Source organism: Centruroides vittatus, unplaced genomic scaffold, assembly GCF_030686945.1.
Source record: "Centruroides vittatus isolate TY-2023 unplaced genomic scaffold, ASM3068694v2 contig_374, whole genome shotgun sequence".
NCBI classification, from domain to species: domain Eukaryota; kingdom Metazoa; phylum Arthropoda; class Arachnida; order Scorpiones; family Buthidae; genus Centruroides; species Centruroides vittatus.
In genome coordinates, this window is record NW_027122196.1 from 1,004,341 (window position 1) to 1,020,310 (window position 15,970).

At 26.6% G+C, this 15,970-nt stretch overlaps 1 protein-coding gene across 1 annotated transcript in view; it reads right to left on the reverse strand.

Moving 5' to 3' along the window:
• The window catches only part of LOC136975540 (telomerase reverse transcriptase-like), a 44,209-nt gene that overhangs the window by 7,228 nt on the left and 21,011 nt on the right, over positions 1–15,970 (reverse strand). The window contains exons 18-28 of the mRNA XM_067270614.1: positions 15,807–15,866; positions 13,472–13,566; positions 11,361–11,454; positions 10,021–10,185; positions 9,225–9,299; positions 8,933–9,149; positions 8,743–8,835; positions 7,910–7,990; positions 5,265–5,331; positions 4,184–4,226; positions 1,394–1,520 (exon numbers count right to left, since the gene is read on the reverse strand). Of these exons, the coding sequence (XP_067126715.1) occupies positions 1,394–1,520; positions 4,184–4,226; positions 5,265–5,331; positions 7,910–7,990; positions 8,743–8,835; positions 8,933–9,149; positions 9,225–9,299; positions 10,021–10,185; positions 11,361–11,454; positions 13,472–13,566; positions 15,807–15,866 (1,117 nt within the window). The remainder of the gene's footprint in view (positions 1–1,393; positions 1,521–4,183; positions 4,227–5,264; positions 5,332–7,909; positions 7,991–8,742; positions 8,836–8,932; positions 9,150–9,224; positions 9,300–10,020; positions 10,186–11,360; positions 11,455–13,471; positions 13,567–15,806; positions 15,867–15,970) is intronic.

Here is a 15,970-nt window from a genome sequence, read left to right on the forward strand (position 1 = left end):
CATATATAAATAAATGCATTTCTTTTAAAATAGAATATAAATTTAAAATGTGTGCATTTCATGATGTTTCCAGCTTTTAAATTTATGTTCTGTTTTTTAAAAAAAAATATTGGTTTGTATTTGCATTCTTCAAACCCAAGAATGACTGTTTAAAACAAAAGAAAACATTTGTTTTTGTAATATTATATTTATTTTTTGCTGGTTTATTGGTATTTACTTGTAGCTGTGGTTATTTATTATAATAAATGTTCATGATATACTGAGTGATTGTAATTAAAGTATCCTTATTGAATACTGCTGGAAGGAATATGTGGTAATCCAAACAAAAACATATCTTGTATGCTGATGTTTCCAAACATGTGGAAGAGATTTCTGCAGAGAAAAATTTAGTTCCAAAAGTCACCAATACAATACTGGTGGTTCTGTAAATAGCAAAAAAGATATATAACATATACATAATGCACATGTGTTGTAGTCAATTCTGGAGTATAAGATTAATATGTGAAATGCCATTTGTATTACTGTAAATTTGCAGTGATGATCATGCCCAAACACACCCTTTTTGTGAAACCATTTAATGAAAACAATGTCAATGCTGCCAATGTGCTTTTTGACAGCATTTACAGCTGACAAAAGATATTATAACATATTATAATAATTAAAATAAGATATTATAAGACATAAGATATTATAACATATTATAATATTTACAGCTGACAAAAGATATTATAACATATACATAATGCACATGTGTTGTAGTCAATGTGAGTTACAACTCCTTAATAAATTGCACTGAGACTTTTCTGCCACAAGCAGTGTCACAAGTCTTGTATGGTGCATTTCGAGACTAAATTTTTTCTTGCAGAAATCTCTTCTGAATGCCTGGAATCATCATCATTTGGTTGAATTTGGACTGCTGCATAACTCTCCAATCAGGGTTCAATAAGGTTACTCTAATTATGATAATGATGTATATTTATACAATCATTTAATGATATGAAATGCTCTTGAAAAAATATATATTAATTTTGTAATTATTCTTTTAGAATGTTTTTGAGATTGCCGAGAACAAAAACTCAAATTTTCTCAAAAACAATTCAGAAATTAAAAGAAAATAACCCCTTATTTTAAGGTTTTATGCAGTTACTTGATATACATTAATTTTTTAAATTATTAAATATATTTTTAAAACTAAAACTTCATTCCTAAAACAAATTTGCACTTTAAATTTAAGATTACTTTTAATTAATTCTTTAATTACATTATTCATAGTTATTCTTTTACGTTTAATAAATTTCAAGCATTCATAGTTAAAACTTAAAAAATTACTTTCTACATATAAATGTAAATAATGGAATTTTATATAAATTTATAATTATATATTTTTAATTACCTAATAAAAATAAAGGATTTTGCATTCTTCTTTTAGATTGCCAGTTTTTAATAACATGATGCATCCTATAAGCTAATAACAGAAAGCTTTCAAATAAATTAACAATAACCACATCTTCTGTATTAATCTGCAATATAAAAATTTAATTATTCTATTTATTATTATGTTAATATATTGCGAGAAAAAGTAATATTTATTACAAATAGTTCAGCATTAATGTTTTAAATTAGAAAATTAATTTGAGGATTATGAAATTGTTTTCTGCATATAAAAATGATTTTATAACAAATTGTTCGTACTTAATTTGAAAACAAGAAGAAGTGGCAATCATTAGAAGTAAGCATAAGATTCCTTAAGAGAACTAATCACATGTCCCTCATCAGTCCTTTTTTTTTATTCAACATTAGGATCAAAATCATTCAAAATTAAAATCAAAGAACATTTAAGAGCTATTAAAACAATAACAACTATTTTAAGATATATAGCAAAAGATAGCAATCATGTAAGTTGTGAGATCTCACTAAACAGTGTGAAAATTCTTAAAAGAGAAATAACATTAACAAAAAAACTTTTTTTGAACACCTTGAAATTATTAAAATGGGAGAAAACAGGATGAATTTGAACACAGGCACTGCCATTGGTGAGATCTGGTAACCTTGCAGATTTCTGCAAGAAAAAAATTTAGTTCCATATTATAACTCTGAGAAGAATCTATTTAATTATACACTTCTCCCCTCCCCTTCCCACGCCTTTATTTTTATATTACACTGTATTGTGTATCTAACGGTTTAGATCAGGGGTTCTCAAAGTGGGTGATATTACCCCCTTGTGGGTGGTGAGTACTGGAGGCAGGGTACTGAACGTGACCAAAGGCAAAAGTTGGGATCACTAGTGGTTAGGGGGTGTTGGGTATAACTTTATGAAACAAAGGGGGCAGTGGATCGAAAAAGTTTGAGAACCTATGGTTTAGATGAAAGTCATGCAGTAATAGTTTTACTTCCTTTTTTAAGATTTTAAGAGTATTTTTATTCCATTTTTTATAGCTTACATATACAGGATTCCTTTTAACAATTTTTATTGTTTTAATAGTATTTTATTATACTCCACTTTTTATAATTTACAGGTATTCCTTTTATCAATATTTATTCATTGTATTTAACAACTTTTTTTAACTTTTTACTTACTTTACATTCAAGTTAGTTATGTTATATTATCTAAAAATTCAGTTGTCACCTGTATAACTATAACACACACAATTTCTACCATTTAGGTAATATTGTCTTCATTGTAATTTTATGTATATTTATAATTGTAACCTAAAGCTTGTAATGCTTTAACCAGACTGATGTTAAATAAAAAAAGGCTGATGAAGGACATATAATCAAAGTGCATAGTCTTTATAATCAATAAAGCCTGTATAATCTATCTTTGTTGAGTTTCTGTGTGATTAATTCTCTTAAACAGTCTTATGCATACTTCTAACAATACTATAACTAATTCATTATTCTTATTAGCAAAGTAAAATGCATTTATTTGATAAAATTGTTTCAAAGTCTCTGGAAATTAAAGAAATATTCTTTTGTATTTTCAAAGTTTTGTTTTTCCAAAACATAAAGTTTTGAACTACTGAAACATTTGATTTTTTCTGTATTTCTTGCTCATTATAAGCTTCAAATATATGAATTACTGAGAAATGCAGCTAAATTATACACAATACACAACAAATTGTCAAAATATTCAGAAATTTCAGTTAATTACAATTTCAATATTAATTTATTAATATTGAAATTGTAATTAATAGGATGAAATTCTTAACCTGTCATCTTTCATATACCCTTCCATTTAATTATGTCCAGAAAGCATATATCCCTGGAAATTTTGAAAAACTGAGATGCAATACTGGAATTATTGCTTAAATGACAAGATCAGACAGTACTGAAATTCAAAAAATTCATTTTGAGATGTTGTATACATTGTACCCACATTCAAATCATGAGTATAATTATTTATATATGTAATGCTAAACAATCTGCCATATTATCAGACTATTTATTTACATGTTATTAGATAATTTCATAAAACTGGAAGAGAGTTTGAGAAAGTCTAAGACCACAGATCACACATTAATAATCAATGAATTGGATAAATTATTTTATGTTGTTATCCATGTTTAGAAAGTATTTCTGTAAAAAAATTTCTCATTATGTATAAAAATATCAATGTCATAGTATTATGTGGTGTATTTATTATACAAACAAAAAGTAAAATAACACACAAAAAAAATTATAAAACCAAAACTGTTAAATGTGTGGTGGCTGTCAACAGCTAATAGTCTGGTTATATGAGATGTTTAACTTTAGTTATGTAGTGTTGTATATTTGTATTTTAAACTGGTGGATGTCTTGTTGTAGTATGAGTTATGTTATACAACCTTTTTTAAAAAATTATAGACCAAAAATTCTAACTGAAAAGCGCCAAAAATATTTAGGCTGAAATGCATTTTAGTACCAGTCTAAAGGATGTGTATGTCTTATAATTATAGTTTTATATAATAAAGGTTAAATAGCTCAATGTGTGATAAACTCTACAAATATATTACAGTAGTATAAAAAATTGTAATTATAATATTTTTTGTATTAAGGTAATTTATTTATATTCACTATATTATTGAGTTAATATTTTACATTAGTCAGCAATAGTATTTAATAGCATATATAAATTAAAGATGCTTAAAATTTATAATTATTTTTTAACAAATAATAACTACTACAAATTTTAAATTTTACTCACATAAGTATCCAAAGTTATTGGAAGAAACCTTAAAACCACTAACCTAATGAATAATTTTCAAATGTATTAGTTGAAATTATTAAATAGAAAAATATAATTTAAAAAACTTTAAATACTCAAAAATTTCAACCTTAAAATTATTTTAATCCCTCAAAACTTTTTTAATTATTTGGAACTTATTTTCATAAACTATTAATTTATTAATTAAAATCAGATGAGAAATTATTCATCTCATTTATTACTTTAAAAATTTAAACTTTTTTTTTAATTTTATATTATTTTGCTTATTTAATAAAAGAATATATCCTGAAGTTGAATTTCACATAATGCAGAAAATACTCAAAATAATAATAAAAATAATTATTTTATTATAGAAGTAAGCAAAAATTATGATCTCCATATTTATAAAACATTTATAGAAATTTTTATTACAGAGAAAGCTCTTATAAAAAAATCAAATTAAATGTAAAAGTCAATAATAAAATTGATAAAAAATATTATATGTGATTAAAAGCAATCAATAAGTAGATATAAAGGGTGTCCCATTAATAGTACTGGATGCAAACTGAGCACCATTAGCCTGAGGTTTTTCAAATCTCATGTCTATGCCGATAATTCCTAACCTCAAAACACTCAATATTGGCAGAATTGGGTCAAATTATGCAGTAGGATCATAAGCAATTTTGTGAAGAGTGTGTATGTACTGCCAGTCATGGGGCAGACACTGTCTTCCAAACATAAAAATGACTTAGCACTGAAATTGAGTTATAATGTTACTTTATACTGAAATAAAAATATCCATGGTTGTTTAACAAATGATATGTTTTATTCCACAATGAAATCTTGCACTGCTATTGGGACACCCTTTAAATGTAAAGAGAACCTGATGATAAAATCTATACTTATCTAAAACAAATCTCATACAAAACTAAGATTTTATCAAATAATTTATTTTTAATAATGCTAAAAATGTTTTAAAATTATAAAAGTTTATTAAAAATTATGTATTTTTTTATTTCTGTAAATTCAATATCTTATCCATAATATATATCACATTTTTTTAATGTAAAGTATTACTTACGCAAGCATTTTTTTCTTTAAATTATATCCAGCATTCTTTAGATCAATTGACATACTATAACCAATTGCTGTAAAAGTTTATAAAAAATGAATTATCAATTAATATTCACATGCAATAAAATATAATCAAATATCAATTAGAAAAAATATGGTATAAATTATAAATGTTGCAAAAAGTTCACTGAGTTCAGTGTTATATCCACATTTGCTTGTCACAAGTATTTTCGGCGAACTTTACTGTCGTCGTCATCAGGCGAGTGCATAAATTTTAAGAGCTGTTAAGAACGTGAAGTGAAAATTTTCGCTTTATGTTCTTAACAACTTTGGTAAAGCTTTACGCGTTCTATTCTGCATCGGATTAGTTCCTTTTTAAAGTTTCTCGGCAAATTTATGCACTCACCTGAAGACGACAACAGTAAGGTTCGTCGAAAATACTTGCGACAAGCAAATGTGTATATAACGCTGAACTCAGTGAACTTTTTGCAACGTTTATATGGTGTTTGGCGTGAAAATTATTGTACCGATATGGTATAAATTAAATCCTAAAATTTTTGTATAAGAAATTTCTGTTAATAAATATATTGTGTAACTTTTATAAAGATAAAACCAAATATTTTCTAGTATTAAATGAAGTTTAAAATATAATAAGTTGAATTTCATAATCTATGAGTTGGTTAATTATTAATTATCTTATTAAAGCAGCATTTTTTACTTTGTAGTGATGTTTTGAAATTCTGCAATTTTCCCCTTTATATAGTAAAACCTGTCCAAAACAGAATCTGAATGAAACAGAACCTGTGTAAAGAGAAGAAATTCTTTGGAACACAGCAATTTTCTATATTAAATTTTACTGTAAGCTGCAAAACTTTTGTCCAATGTAGAAACAGAAGAGGATTTTGGTACAAAGAATGTAACGTAACCTGGATAAAGCAAAAAATTAATATTTTCCTTGTAGATAAATAAGTGAAATCACTTCCAGATATAATGGTCACTAAAGAGCATGACAAACTGACAAGGTTTGAAAAATACAGATTTTTCAAACCTTGTCAGAAAAACAGGTCATATCATCATATGATGTATGGACACAAATGATCTTTTTTAATACTGTATTTCTTCAATTCTAGAATGCACTTTTTTCTAGATATAAACATCTCTAAAAACACAGTGAATCTTGGAATCAATGATGTCTTAGAATCACAAGTTTTTTTTTCAAATTTTCCCATGCTTCCCAAATGCTAAGTGTCAGGAATAGATATAATGTACCACACATGGAAGTCCAATTCAGAACAAAGGAGAGACTGGAGCACCAGGAATGTACATTGACATCACATAACCCAGACCTGATAATCTTCCTTTGATATCTTCTGAAAAAATTAAGAAAGCACAGATGTTGAAATTGGCAGAATAAGTATCATCAAGCTTGAAACTAATCCCAGAAAGAATAATGCAGCACTCATTTAAAAAGTATTGCATCACTAATGCTCTCAATGGTTCATAAAATGATATATTATGGGATAATGAATATAAAGAAAGTTCAGAAGAATCAGACTCTGAATGCAAAGGAGAGATATTAATTCAGAAGAAAGTGATGATAAACATAATTATTGATAAATAAGTAGGGCTACTAGTTGCTGTTAGCAAATTCAATTTTACTATAATAAAAATGTTTGTTAGATATATTTTGGTATTCTATTTTGTTTTGTTTTAGAATCAAAATTTTTTTGTTTCTTTTTCAGTGGTACTGAAATTAAGGGGCATCTTACAATCAATGGTGCCTTAGAATCAAAGAAATACAGTTTAGTCTTTGATGGCATTAACCAGGGGAGAAATCATATGAGTTTCTAAAAATTGAATTCTCAAGAAGAAACAATAAGTGTAATTTGGAAAAACAATGAGAATAAACTAATCTAGTGCTGCCAATTTGTCTTGTACAAAGAATCTTGTAACTAAATAGTAGATTCAAAAAAAACTTATAATTTTATGAAGTGTAAAAATTAAAATAACCTTTACCTGATTTAAGTGTTGTTTGAATATTTTTAACTACCTCGAATTTGGCTAAGAGTTTTATCTCATATTTTATATAATTTTAATTAAAGTAATTTCCAACCTCATTGAATAGTTTTTTTAAACTTTTATCATTTTTATTACAATTCAAAAACAAGTTGATTAGTACAGAAACTAAAGTTCACATCTAATTAGAATATTGAAATTCTTCAAGATGCGATATTGCAGAATAACTTGATCTCTCTATTTCTGTACACAATTAGAATTTCTGATGGCAGAGCAAGACACTAGTTTTTGGTACTGAAACTTTCTTGTTTGCTGTTTTGTAAGCTCATAAGAATAATATCTGAGAAGTATCCAAATACTTAGCACAACTTCCTGAGAAGAATGAGAACTTTTTGCAATAGAATAGTTCTTGATTCCTGCATTTGAATACTCCCAGCCTTAGTTGGAATCACTCTAGAAAATTCTTCATCAAATATTCAGAACATGCAATTCTGTTTACACAGGTTTCACTGGATTTATTTAAAAATTTATTCAATAATAAGCTACAAATTCAAATGATTAATTTAATTAATTAATTAATTAATTAGAAAAATAAATAAATAAATTTAAAAAATAATATTTAATAACAGTACTTACATAAACCAAAATATCGTGTATAGTCAACTGAAACATTTAATGTATTTGGATTAATAAGTAGACCTAACCACTTCAATTTTTCTGAAAATATGAAAACATAATTTGATTAATTAATAATTTTATACAGGGTGAGCCAAAAGTCCCCAAACTCTGATTTTATTATTTCTTTTACATTGGTGATGTTAACATGTGCTATGAATTTCTAAAATCATCACCTTCCTCACATCTTTGAGAATGTATAAAAACAATAACAATGTCCCTAAGCATTTAAATTGCTCTGCAAAGGGCAAATTCCAAACTATACCAGACATTCTCTTCTTGCACACAAATGCTGATGCACTAACCTATGCCAATTTCCTATTGGTTCTCTGATGTCATAATGCAGCAGTACAGGCTATCCACATGCAGAAGCACGTTTTTTGGAGATCACATAATTTCAAAGGATTTCTGGCCTCACAGATCTCCCAATTTGTCACATCTGATTTCTTCCTTTTGGGGTTATCTAAAGGAATATGTGTACAGGAATAATCTGAAAAACCTGCAGTCCTTGAAAAGGTTTGTTGCTACCATCAATAAAATTTTCCCCAGTCACACTAAGATGTACGGCTACAAACATGTCACTACATACATTTGTAATTGAGGAGCATGGTAGACACTTCCAACATTGTGTGTGATAATGTTTTCAAAACCCAAGAATCAAGAAACATAATTACTGTATGATATGTAAATGTTTTTATTTGCATTAAAAAACCCACCACAATTTTTTGAAATCAGAATTGGGGATCTTTGGATCATCTTGTAGAAATAAAATAAATTATTTAAGGTGAAATTACCTTCATTTTCCAGTACTGTAACTGATTTTGCTTCAGTGGAAAAATTAACAATTATTTTATTTGGATTTACTTGAAGATTAAAATCAATTAATCCTGCAAAAACAAATAAATTAATAATTAAACCAACTGCAAAACACTTACTTAAATCAAACATTATTATTAAATACTGTAATACTTAAATACTGTTTACCTGACATCATAATTTTCATAAAATGATCAGCTCTGTCTTTAAAAGGAGTAATAAATATAAAATCATCAACAAATCTCATTAATAACTCTTCAGAATTTTTTCCAAATTCTGAAAGACATTCTTTTTCTAATGCAGCTAAATACAAATTACACAGCATCATAGAAAGAGAACCACCTTGACTTATACCCTTATTCAATCTGTAGTAGATTTTTCCTATCTAAATGAATTTTTTAAATATAATTTATTATTTTAACATTAAAAAAATGCATTAATATAGCAAAGAAAGACTTACCTTCACAATACAATTTGTTACATAGATTTTTATATCTCTAAATATAGTATTTAAATCTAAATATTCTTCAGTTCCCTATAAAATAAGAAAACAATAAAATAAATTTTTAAAAAACATTTAAATATACTGCTGAAAATAATTAAGATATTGCAATATCAGCTTGATATTGGAATAGAATTGATGGTTTTGCTTTACAGAGGACAGATGATGATAAAATCCAGCAAGAAGTTGTGTAACTTTCCCAGCAAAAAATATTTGTGTTTAAGAAACACTAAGACACATTAGCACAAAGTTAAAATTGTGACTGGTGCCATCTGTTATAAGATTTTTATTAAAAAATAACTTTTACTATTATTATAATAAAAGTTTAATAATAATACTATTATTATTAGATTTGTATTAAAATAACTTATGTTATTACTATAAAAAGACAAAAGGCTTAATTTTGAGGAAAGAGTTGAGAATTTTGTGCCATTCTGTGATAATTAGCAATTTTTAAACAAGTAATGTACAGTACAAAGAAACAATAAAACAATTAAGAAATTCCAATAAAACAGATTGTGAAACATTAAAATTTTGATATCATTATTAATTTGCTATAAAATCAAATCTGATATCTTAATATTTCCTAATTGTTTTCAAGCAGTGTATTAAATAGAATAATTATAAATAAAAAATAAGTCTTTTTGAGAATAAAAAACATTTTATTTCAAATTTAACAATTTTTTGGAAAAAGAAAAAACTTATATTTAAAAATGATATTCATATTTAATTATAAAAAAATTAAATCTCTTACCAAGTTTATGAAAACTGCATTTCTTATATTTTTGCGTGATTTTAAAATGTATTGAAAAAATGTTTCGGATACAAAAGATGCACAGCGTACAAATTTTAGTTTAATCTTCTCCTTTTCTTCATATAATATGTAATATTTTCTTATTTGATAGCAACTTTCTCCAAACTGCAATTTCATGAAAAGCAAAACTTTATTTTAAAGAGTTATTTATTGAAAGAAATAAAATATCTTTTTTCTCTCACACAAGGTGTATGAAAAGATACTGAGCAGTGAAAAAGGTTTAAATAAAATTTTAATGAAAGGGAACACTGCAGTTTCTCCTACAACAAATGCTAGAAATGCCTCCAGAGGTCCCAAAATTTGGGGAGTAAAGTCTGGAGACCTAAAGGTCCCTAAATTCCATGGGAGATTATGGGATCGGCAAAGGAATTTTCCAAAAGCTGTAGTCCAAAACCAATCTGTGAGTGAACACAGATTAATTATAAAGCTATTTTCATATGATTAGTAGTGTTTATTTCACTAATGCAGTGGTTCCCAACCGGTGTTCCGCAGAACACTGGTGTTCCGTAAGCATCTCCCAAGTGTTCCACAGATTTAGTCGCAAATCGGAAAGTGTACAATCGTATTCGAGCCACCGAATATCAAAAAATTAAAATCATAAAATTTTCATACACTTAAATATATATGTACGACTCGTACTTATGGAGTGTACTACTGTTTCGAATAAGATAAAGGCAATGATAAAAACTGAATGAAATATGTAAAAAACATCAAGCACAAGTTTCCCAGTAAAGTTATTTAAGTATATTTTTTCCTATCTTAGAATTGGTGTTAATAATATGAGTAGAGATTTTGAATTATAACTGCTCAATTCTAATAAAATAACTGATGACAAGCTTATGTATTTCATATTAACTTAAGTAAGTGTTCCGCATCCTAGAAAAGGTTGGGAACCACTGCATTAATGATTACTGTTTATTTGAATAAATGGATCCATTACATTATCACAAAACCAAGAAATGAATGAATTTCACACAAATTATGTTTATGTAAAAAACTACAATAAAAAATAAATAAACTCTCATATGAATCTCTCACAACTTCAATATTTAAGGCTTTGTCAGTTAAAAACTGATATTTGAATGAAAATGTTTATAATTTTTATAAGAAAAATAAAAATAATTTAATAAAATCTAAATGAAATTATTTATTTGACTAATTAAATTCTTTGATCTTAGTTTCCTACAAAATGAATTATTGTTTAGTGAAAATTGTTCATTTATTCCTATGCAATGCACAAGATTCAGACACTGTCATAAAATCAAAATTGAAATACTTACTTTTTTAAAAACATCTTGAACAATTTCTAATAATTTATCTTGATTCATGGAACCAAAACAATCTTGCAAATCCATTTTAACAAAGTACAACTGACTAAAATTTAATAAATAATAATGAAGTTTTAAAGCATTATACAAATCATATATATTGTATATACAAAAGCTACATATAAGTAACTTTTTTTAATCAATTTACAAGTCATAAAACACCAAAATTTTTAAAAAAATAAAGATATTTCTAACCGTAATGCCGTGAGACTACCAAACATAGTTTTGGATTAAAGAGACATTCACATACAAGAACCATTTAGTATATTCTACAAGCTAAAATATTGTCTATAATATATTATGAAATATCTAAATATCTAAACTCATATATAAAACTGTCCATTTGTAATGTCTCTGATAAATATCTCATAAAATATGCATCTAATTAAAACATTGATCAGAATAAAAGTTTTTATTTTCATGAAATCTTTTAAATTTTATTATTAAGCAACCCTTGTCCCCTTATTGGGGGTAACTTTAGAATTTCAAATAGGTGGTTAGTTGTCTTGGTGGGATACAGCAACACAACATGAGTGATCTGCCAAGAGAACTTTTACAAAAAAATACAGCCTATTTAGATGTTAGATACATGAAGAAAACCCATAAAACACATGGCCAGCTCACTGATGAAGTGCAAACTCATGACCAACTTCCAACAGTTAGTAGTTTTATTCACTTGGCATTTTCAAATGGGACCACCTTTATTTTCTTTTTATTTTGTATTCTCTATTAAAAGTAATAATGTTTTATTTGAAGCAGTTTTATGGAAAAGTTTATTTTAAAAGTGATCATTTTTAATCATATTTTCAGATATTTTTAATCATATTTTTCAGCAGTACAAAAAATTTATCATAAATAAAAAAACATAAATGTTCACAATTTTTTTATTATTTGTTTTTTATTTATTACAATTTATTTAATTCATTAAATGTAAGAATCAAATCATTTAACAGAACTGCCATTTTGATAAAAATTATGTTTTTTACTAGGAAATTTTTTAATCATTAGAGTAATTTTATAGTTGAAAATAACATTTTTTGATGGAACAAAACAAATGTTCCTTTCTTAAAGATGATTACCACTGGTGCAACTGGCAAGGTTAGTTCTTTTCTTCCAGATGGTTCTAAATTATTTAATTAATTATTAGAATTTCTTTAACAGTTACTTTATGTAAATATAACTAAAAATTTCCTATGTTTCATGCTAATACACTTTCCTATAGACAGACTTATCAAACTGGACAGCCACGGGACAGAATGACCTTGAGACACAATTTTCTTCTATGTATTTATTATGATATACATTTTGGACCTAATAGGTCCGTCTTCAGTCATCATACATGTGAATTTCATGGTCCTCTTTGTGGATTTCAAGGTATATGCACATACATTATTAATTTTATAGTAACGACTTCTCAACATGTGTACTCATATGCAGCAAAAACCATCAGAATGGTACATTATATCTTGGACAGATAAACTTGGAAAGAAAATTTTGTACTATTCAATACAAAACATGGAATTTGATGAATCCATACTTCCTCACGATTTTACACTACTGGAAAATTTACAAGATGCATCTCACTTACACATCTGCATTAACTTTGCCTCTAGGCGTGTTTCCCTCCAGCTCACAAATATATGTTAGTTTCTTTATTTTTCCATTCCCTATCTGTTAGGAAACCCTCCCAAGATTCACATATCTGTAGGCCTGTATTTTCATTTATTCTCTTATTAATAAAAAAATCACCTCTAAGCCTTTGGATTTCCAATTCTGTTTGAATGTAGTAATTGAACTAACGTTTTTGATTCTTTATCCAGAATCTGCTTCAGGTTCTAATAGTTCTGATTGTGGAATGCCATGAATTTTGAACGTTTCAAATACAAATTTCTTGAATCAATTAAATACATTCTTTTATTATCATCTATTTTTATAATTTCTAAATGTTCAAACAGTTTTCTTTTAAACATATTTTCTTTGCATTACTTCTTTGCATTATGTAATAAATTTTAAATTCTTTATTATTGAAATGATACAACTTAACAAAATGATTTTAAACTTACTTTCTTATTTGTCTCTGTCTACAAAATAACTTCCAAGCATGATAAACATCTATTGATGTTTCTTTTGCACATCCTAATAAAGTTGCATGTTGTGACTAAAAGTATATAACATGACAATTTACTATGTGTAAAATCTATACTTTTCCTTAAACAATTATATAATAACATTAAAAAGTAAAATTATAAAAATTAAAATTAATTTATATACAATTAATAAAAGTATCTTATCAAAATCAAATTAATCTCAATATAACAATAATATTTATAAAATTTCATAAATCTTTTGTATTTTAAATAAAATTATTTTTTAATTCACTAAAACTGAGTATTTTTTAACTCTTCTTGCTATGGGCATTTAGAAGGTTTTTTTTTTAAGCAAACCCATTATGGGTTCAGCCAGGCCCAAAAATACGGCAGCTGGGCAGCGAGAGGTAGAGTCCAACATATCCAGATGGATCAACCCCTGAAAAATTTTCCTGGAATCTTTTGATCCATCTGGAATTGATCCCTGATCCCCAGAGCAGTAGATTGCCACCTTAATCACTCATCCATTTGGCCAGTTCAAATTCAAAAATTCAAAATTCAAACACTTTCTCTATTGTAGAGTTGACATTTTCATTTATGCCGTTTCCTAGAGGCACCAGAAAAAAAGACATTTCTATGCAGATGATAGACAAAACTCAGACATTTACTCTATCGATTGATATACAGTACATCATATAATTCTCAGGTAATAATTAACATAATTACAGTAATTTAAAATGGTAACATTAATTTTTGATGACCGTGTATAATACTCTTAAATCAAAGCAAAATGCTTAGATATTGGTAATATTAATATTCAATAGTTTGTTTAATACATTGCTCTAACAAAATAGTATTAACACACTTCACGTCAACATAAAATAAAAAATAATTAATACATTTGTATTGCAGCATTACTAACAAATGTTTCACTTGAAATGTTTCACATATAAACGCAAGTACTTTCAACAACTTACGGTTGTCATCTTCAGGTGAAATCAAATCTGATTCGATTTCGCCTGAAGATGACAACCGTAAGTTGTTGAAAGTACTTGCATTTATATGTGAAACATTTCAAATAACTGTTAGTAATGCCGCAATACAAATGTATTAATTATTCTTTACATTGCTCTAGCTCAGTGGTTCCCAACCAGTGTTCCGCGGAACACTGGTGTTCCGTAAGCATCTCCCAAGTGTTCCGCAGATTTAGTCGCAAATCGGAAAGTGTACAATCGTATTCGAGCCGCCGAATATCAAAAAATTAAAATCATAAAATTTTCATAAACTTAAATATATATGTACAACTCGTACTTATGGAGTGTACTACTGTTTCGAATAAGATAAAGGCAATGATAAAAACTGAATAAAATATGTAAAAAACATCAGGCACAAGTTTCCCATTAAAGTTATTTAGATATATTTTTTCCTGTCTTAGAATTGGCGTTAATAATATGAGTAGAGATTTTGAATTATAACTGCTCAATTCTAATAAAATAACTGATGACAAACTTATGTATTTCATATTAACTTAAGTAAGTGTTCCGCTAAAGAAAATTGCTCACAAAAGTGTTCCGCATCCTAGAAAAGGTTGGGAATCACTGCTCTAGCTAATCCAAACTAATACCAATTGAAACAGTTTAATCCAAACCAAATACATTTGTTTTGCTACTAAAACTTCTGCCAAAACAAAAACTAATTACAGATTACATTTTAAAAACATGTTAAATTTTCAAATTTAACATTTATTACACATTTTAACATAAAATATATTACAAAGTACATATAAATTTTTTTTAATATGTATTTGTTCAATAGAATAGAAATAGTTTCTTGAAACTTTATTAACATTAATTTTTTCTGGATCAAAGGTCATTCTAAAAACCCAGGAAATGACTCCTTGCAAATAAAGCTCCTATTAGGATCTCTACAGTCTCTTACAACAAGATCCCTGTCAATATGATATATAACCACTTCCACATTGCTACTACCAATCAATCTGTGGCAAAAATTGTAGAACACTAGTGACTATGGTCATTTTCCTGTTCTGTTGTCAGTAAAAAGACCCACAGGCAGAGACAAAAATGAAAATAATAATAATTATAATAACACTCAAGAAATTTGTTAAATATAGAATATTAAACATTATTTATATAATACTTTGTGTAAATATAATTAATTTATTAAATTTATCTTTATTTGATCAATGTAACCTGTGAAAAACACATAAATTTTTTTTGTTCTAAATTAAATCATAATTAATCAGAATTATAAACTTAAATTTTGTTTATTTTATATAACAAAAAGTATCTACCTTAATGAGATCAAATATAGATGTTATCTTTTGTAGCAAACTACTACTGTCTGGAACATTCTACAAAAATTAAATTAATATTAATAATTTATAAATTAAAAATTAATGATATAAAAACTAATTATACATAATAACTGAATTACTATTATTACTATTGTAATGTT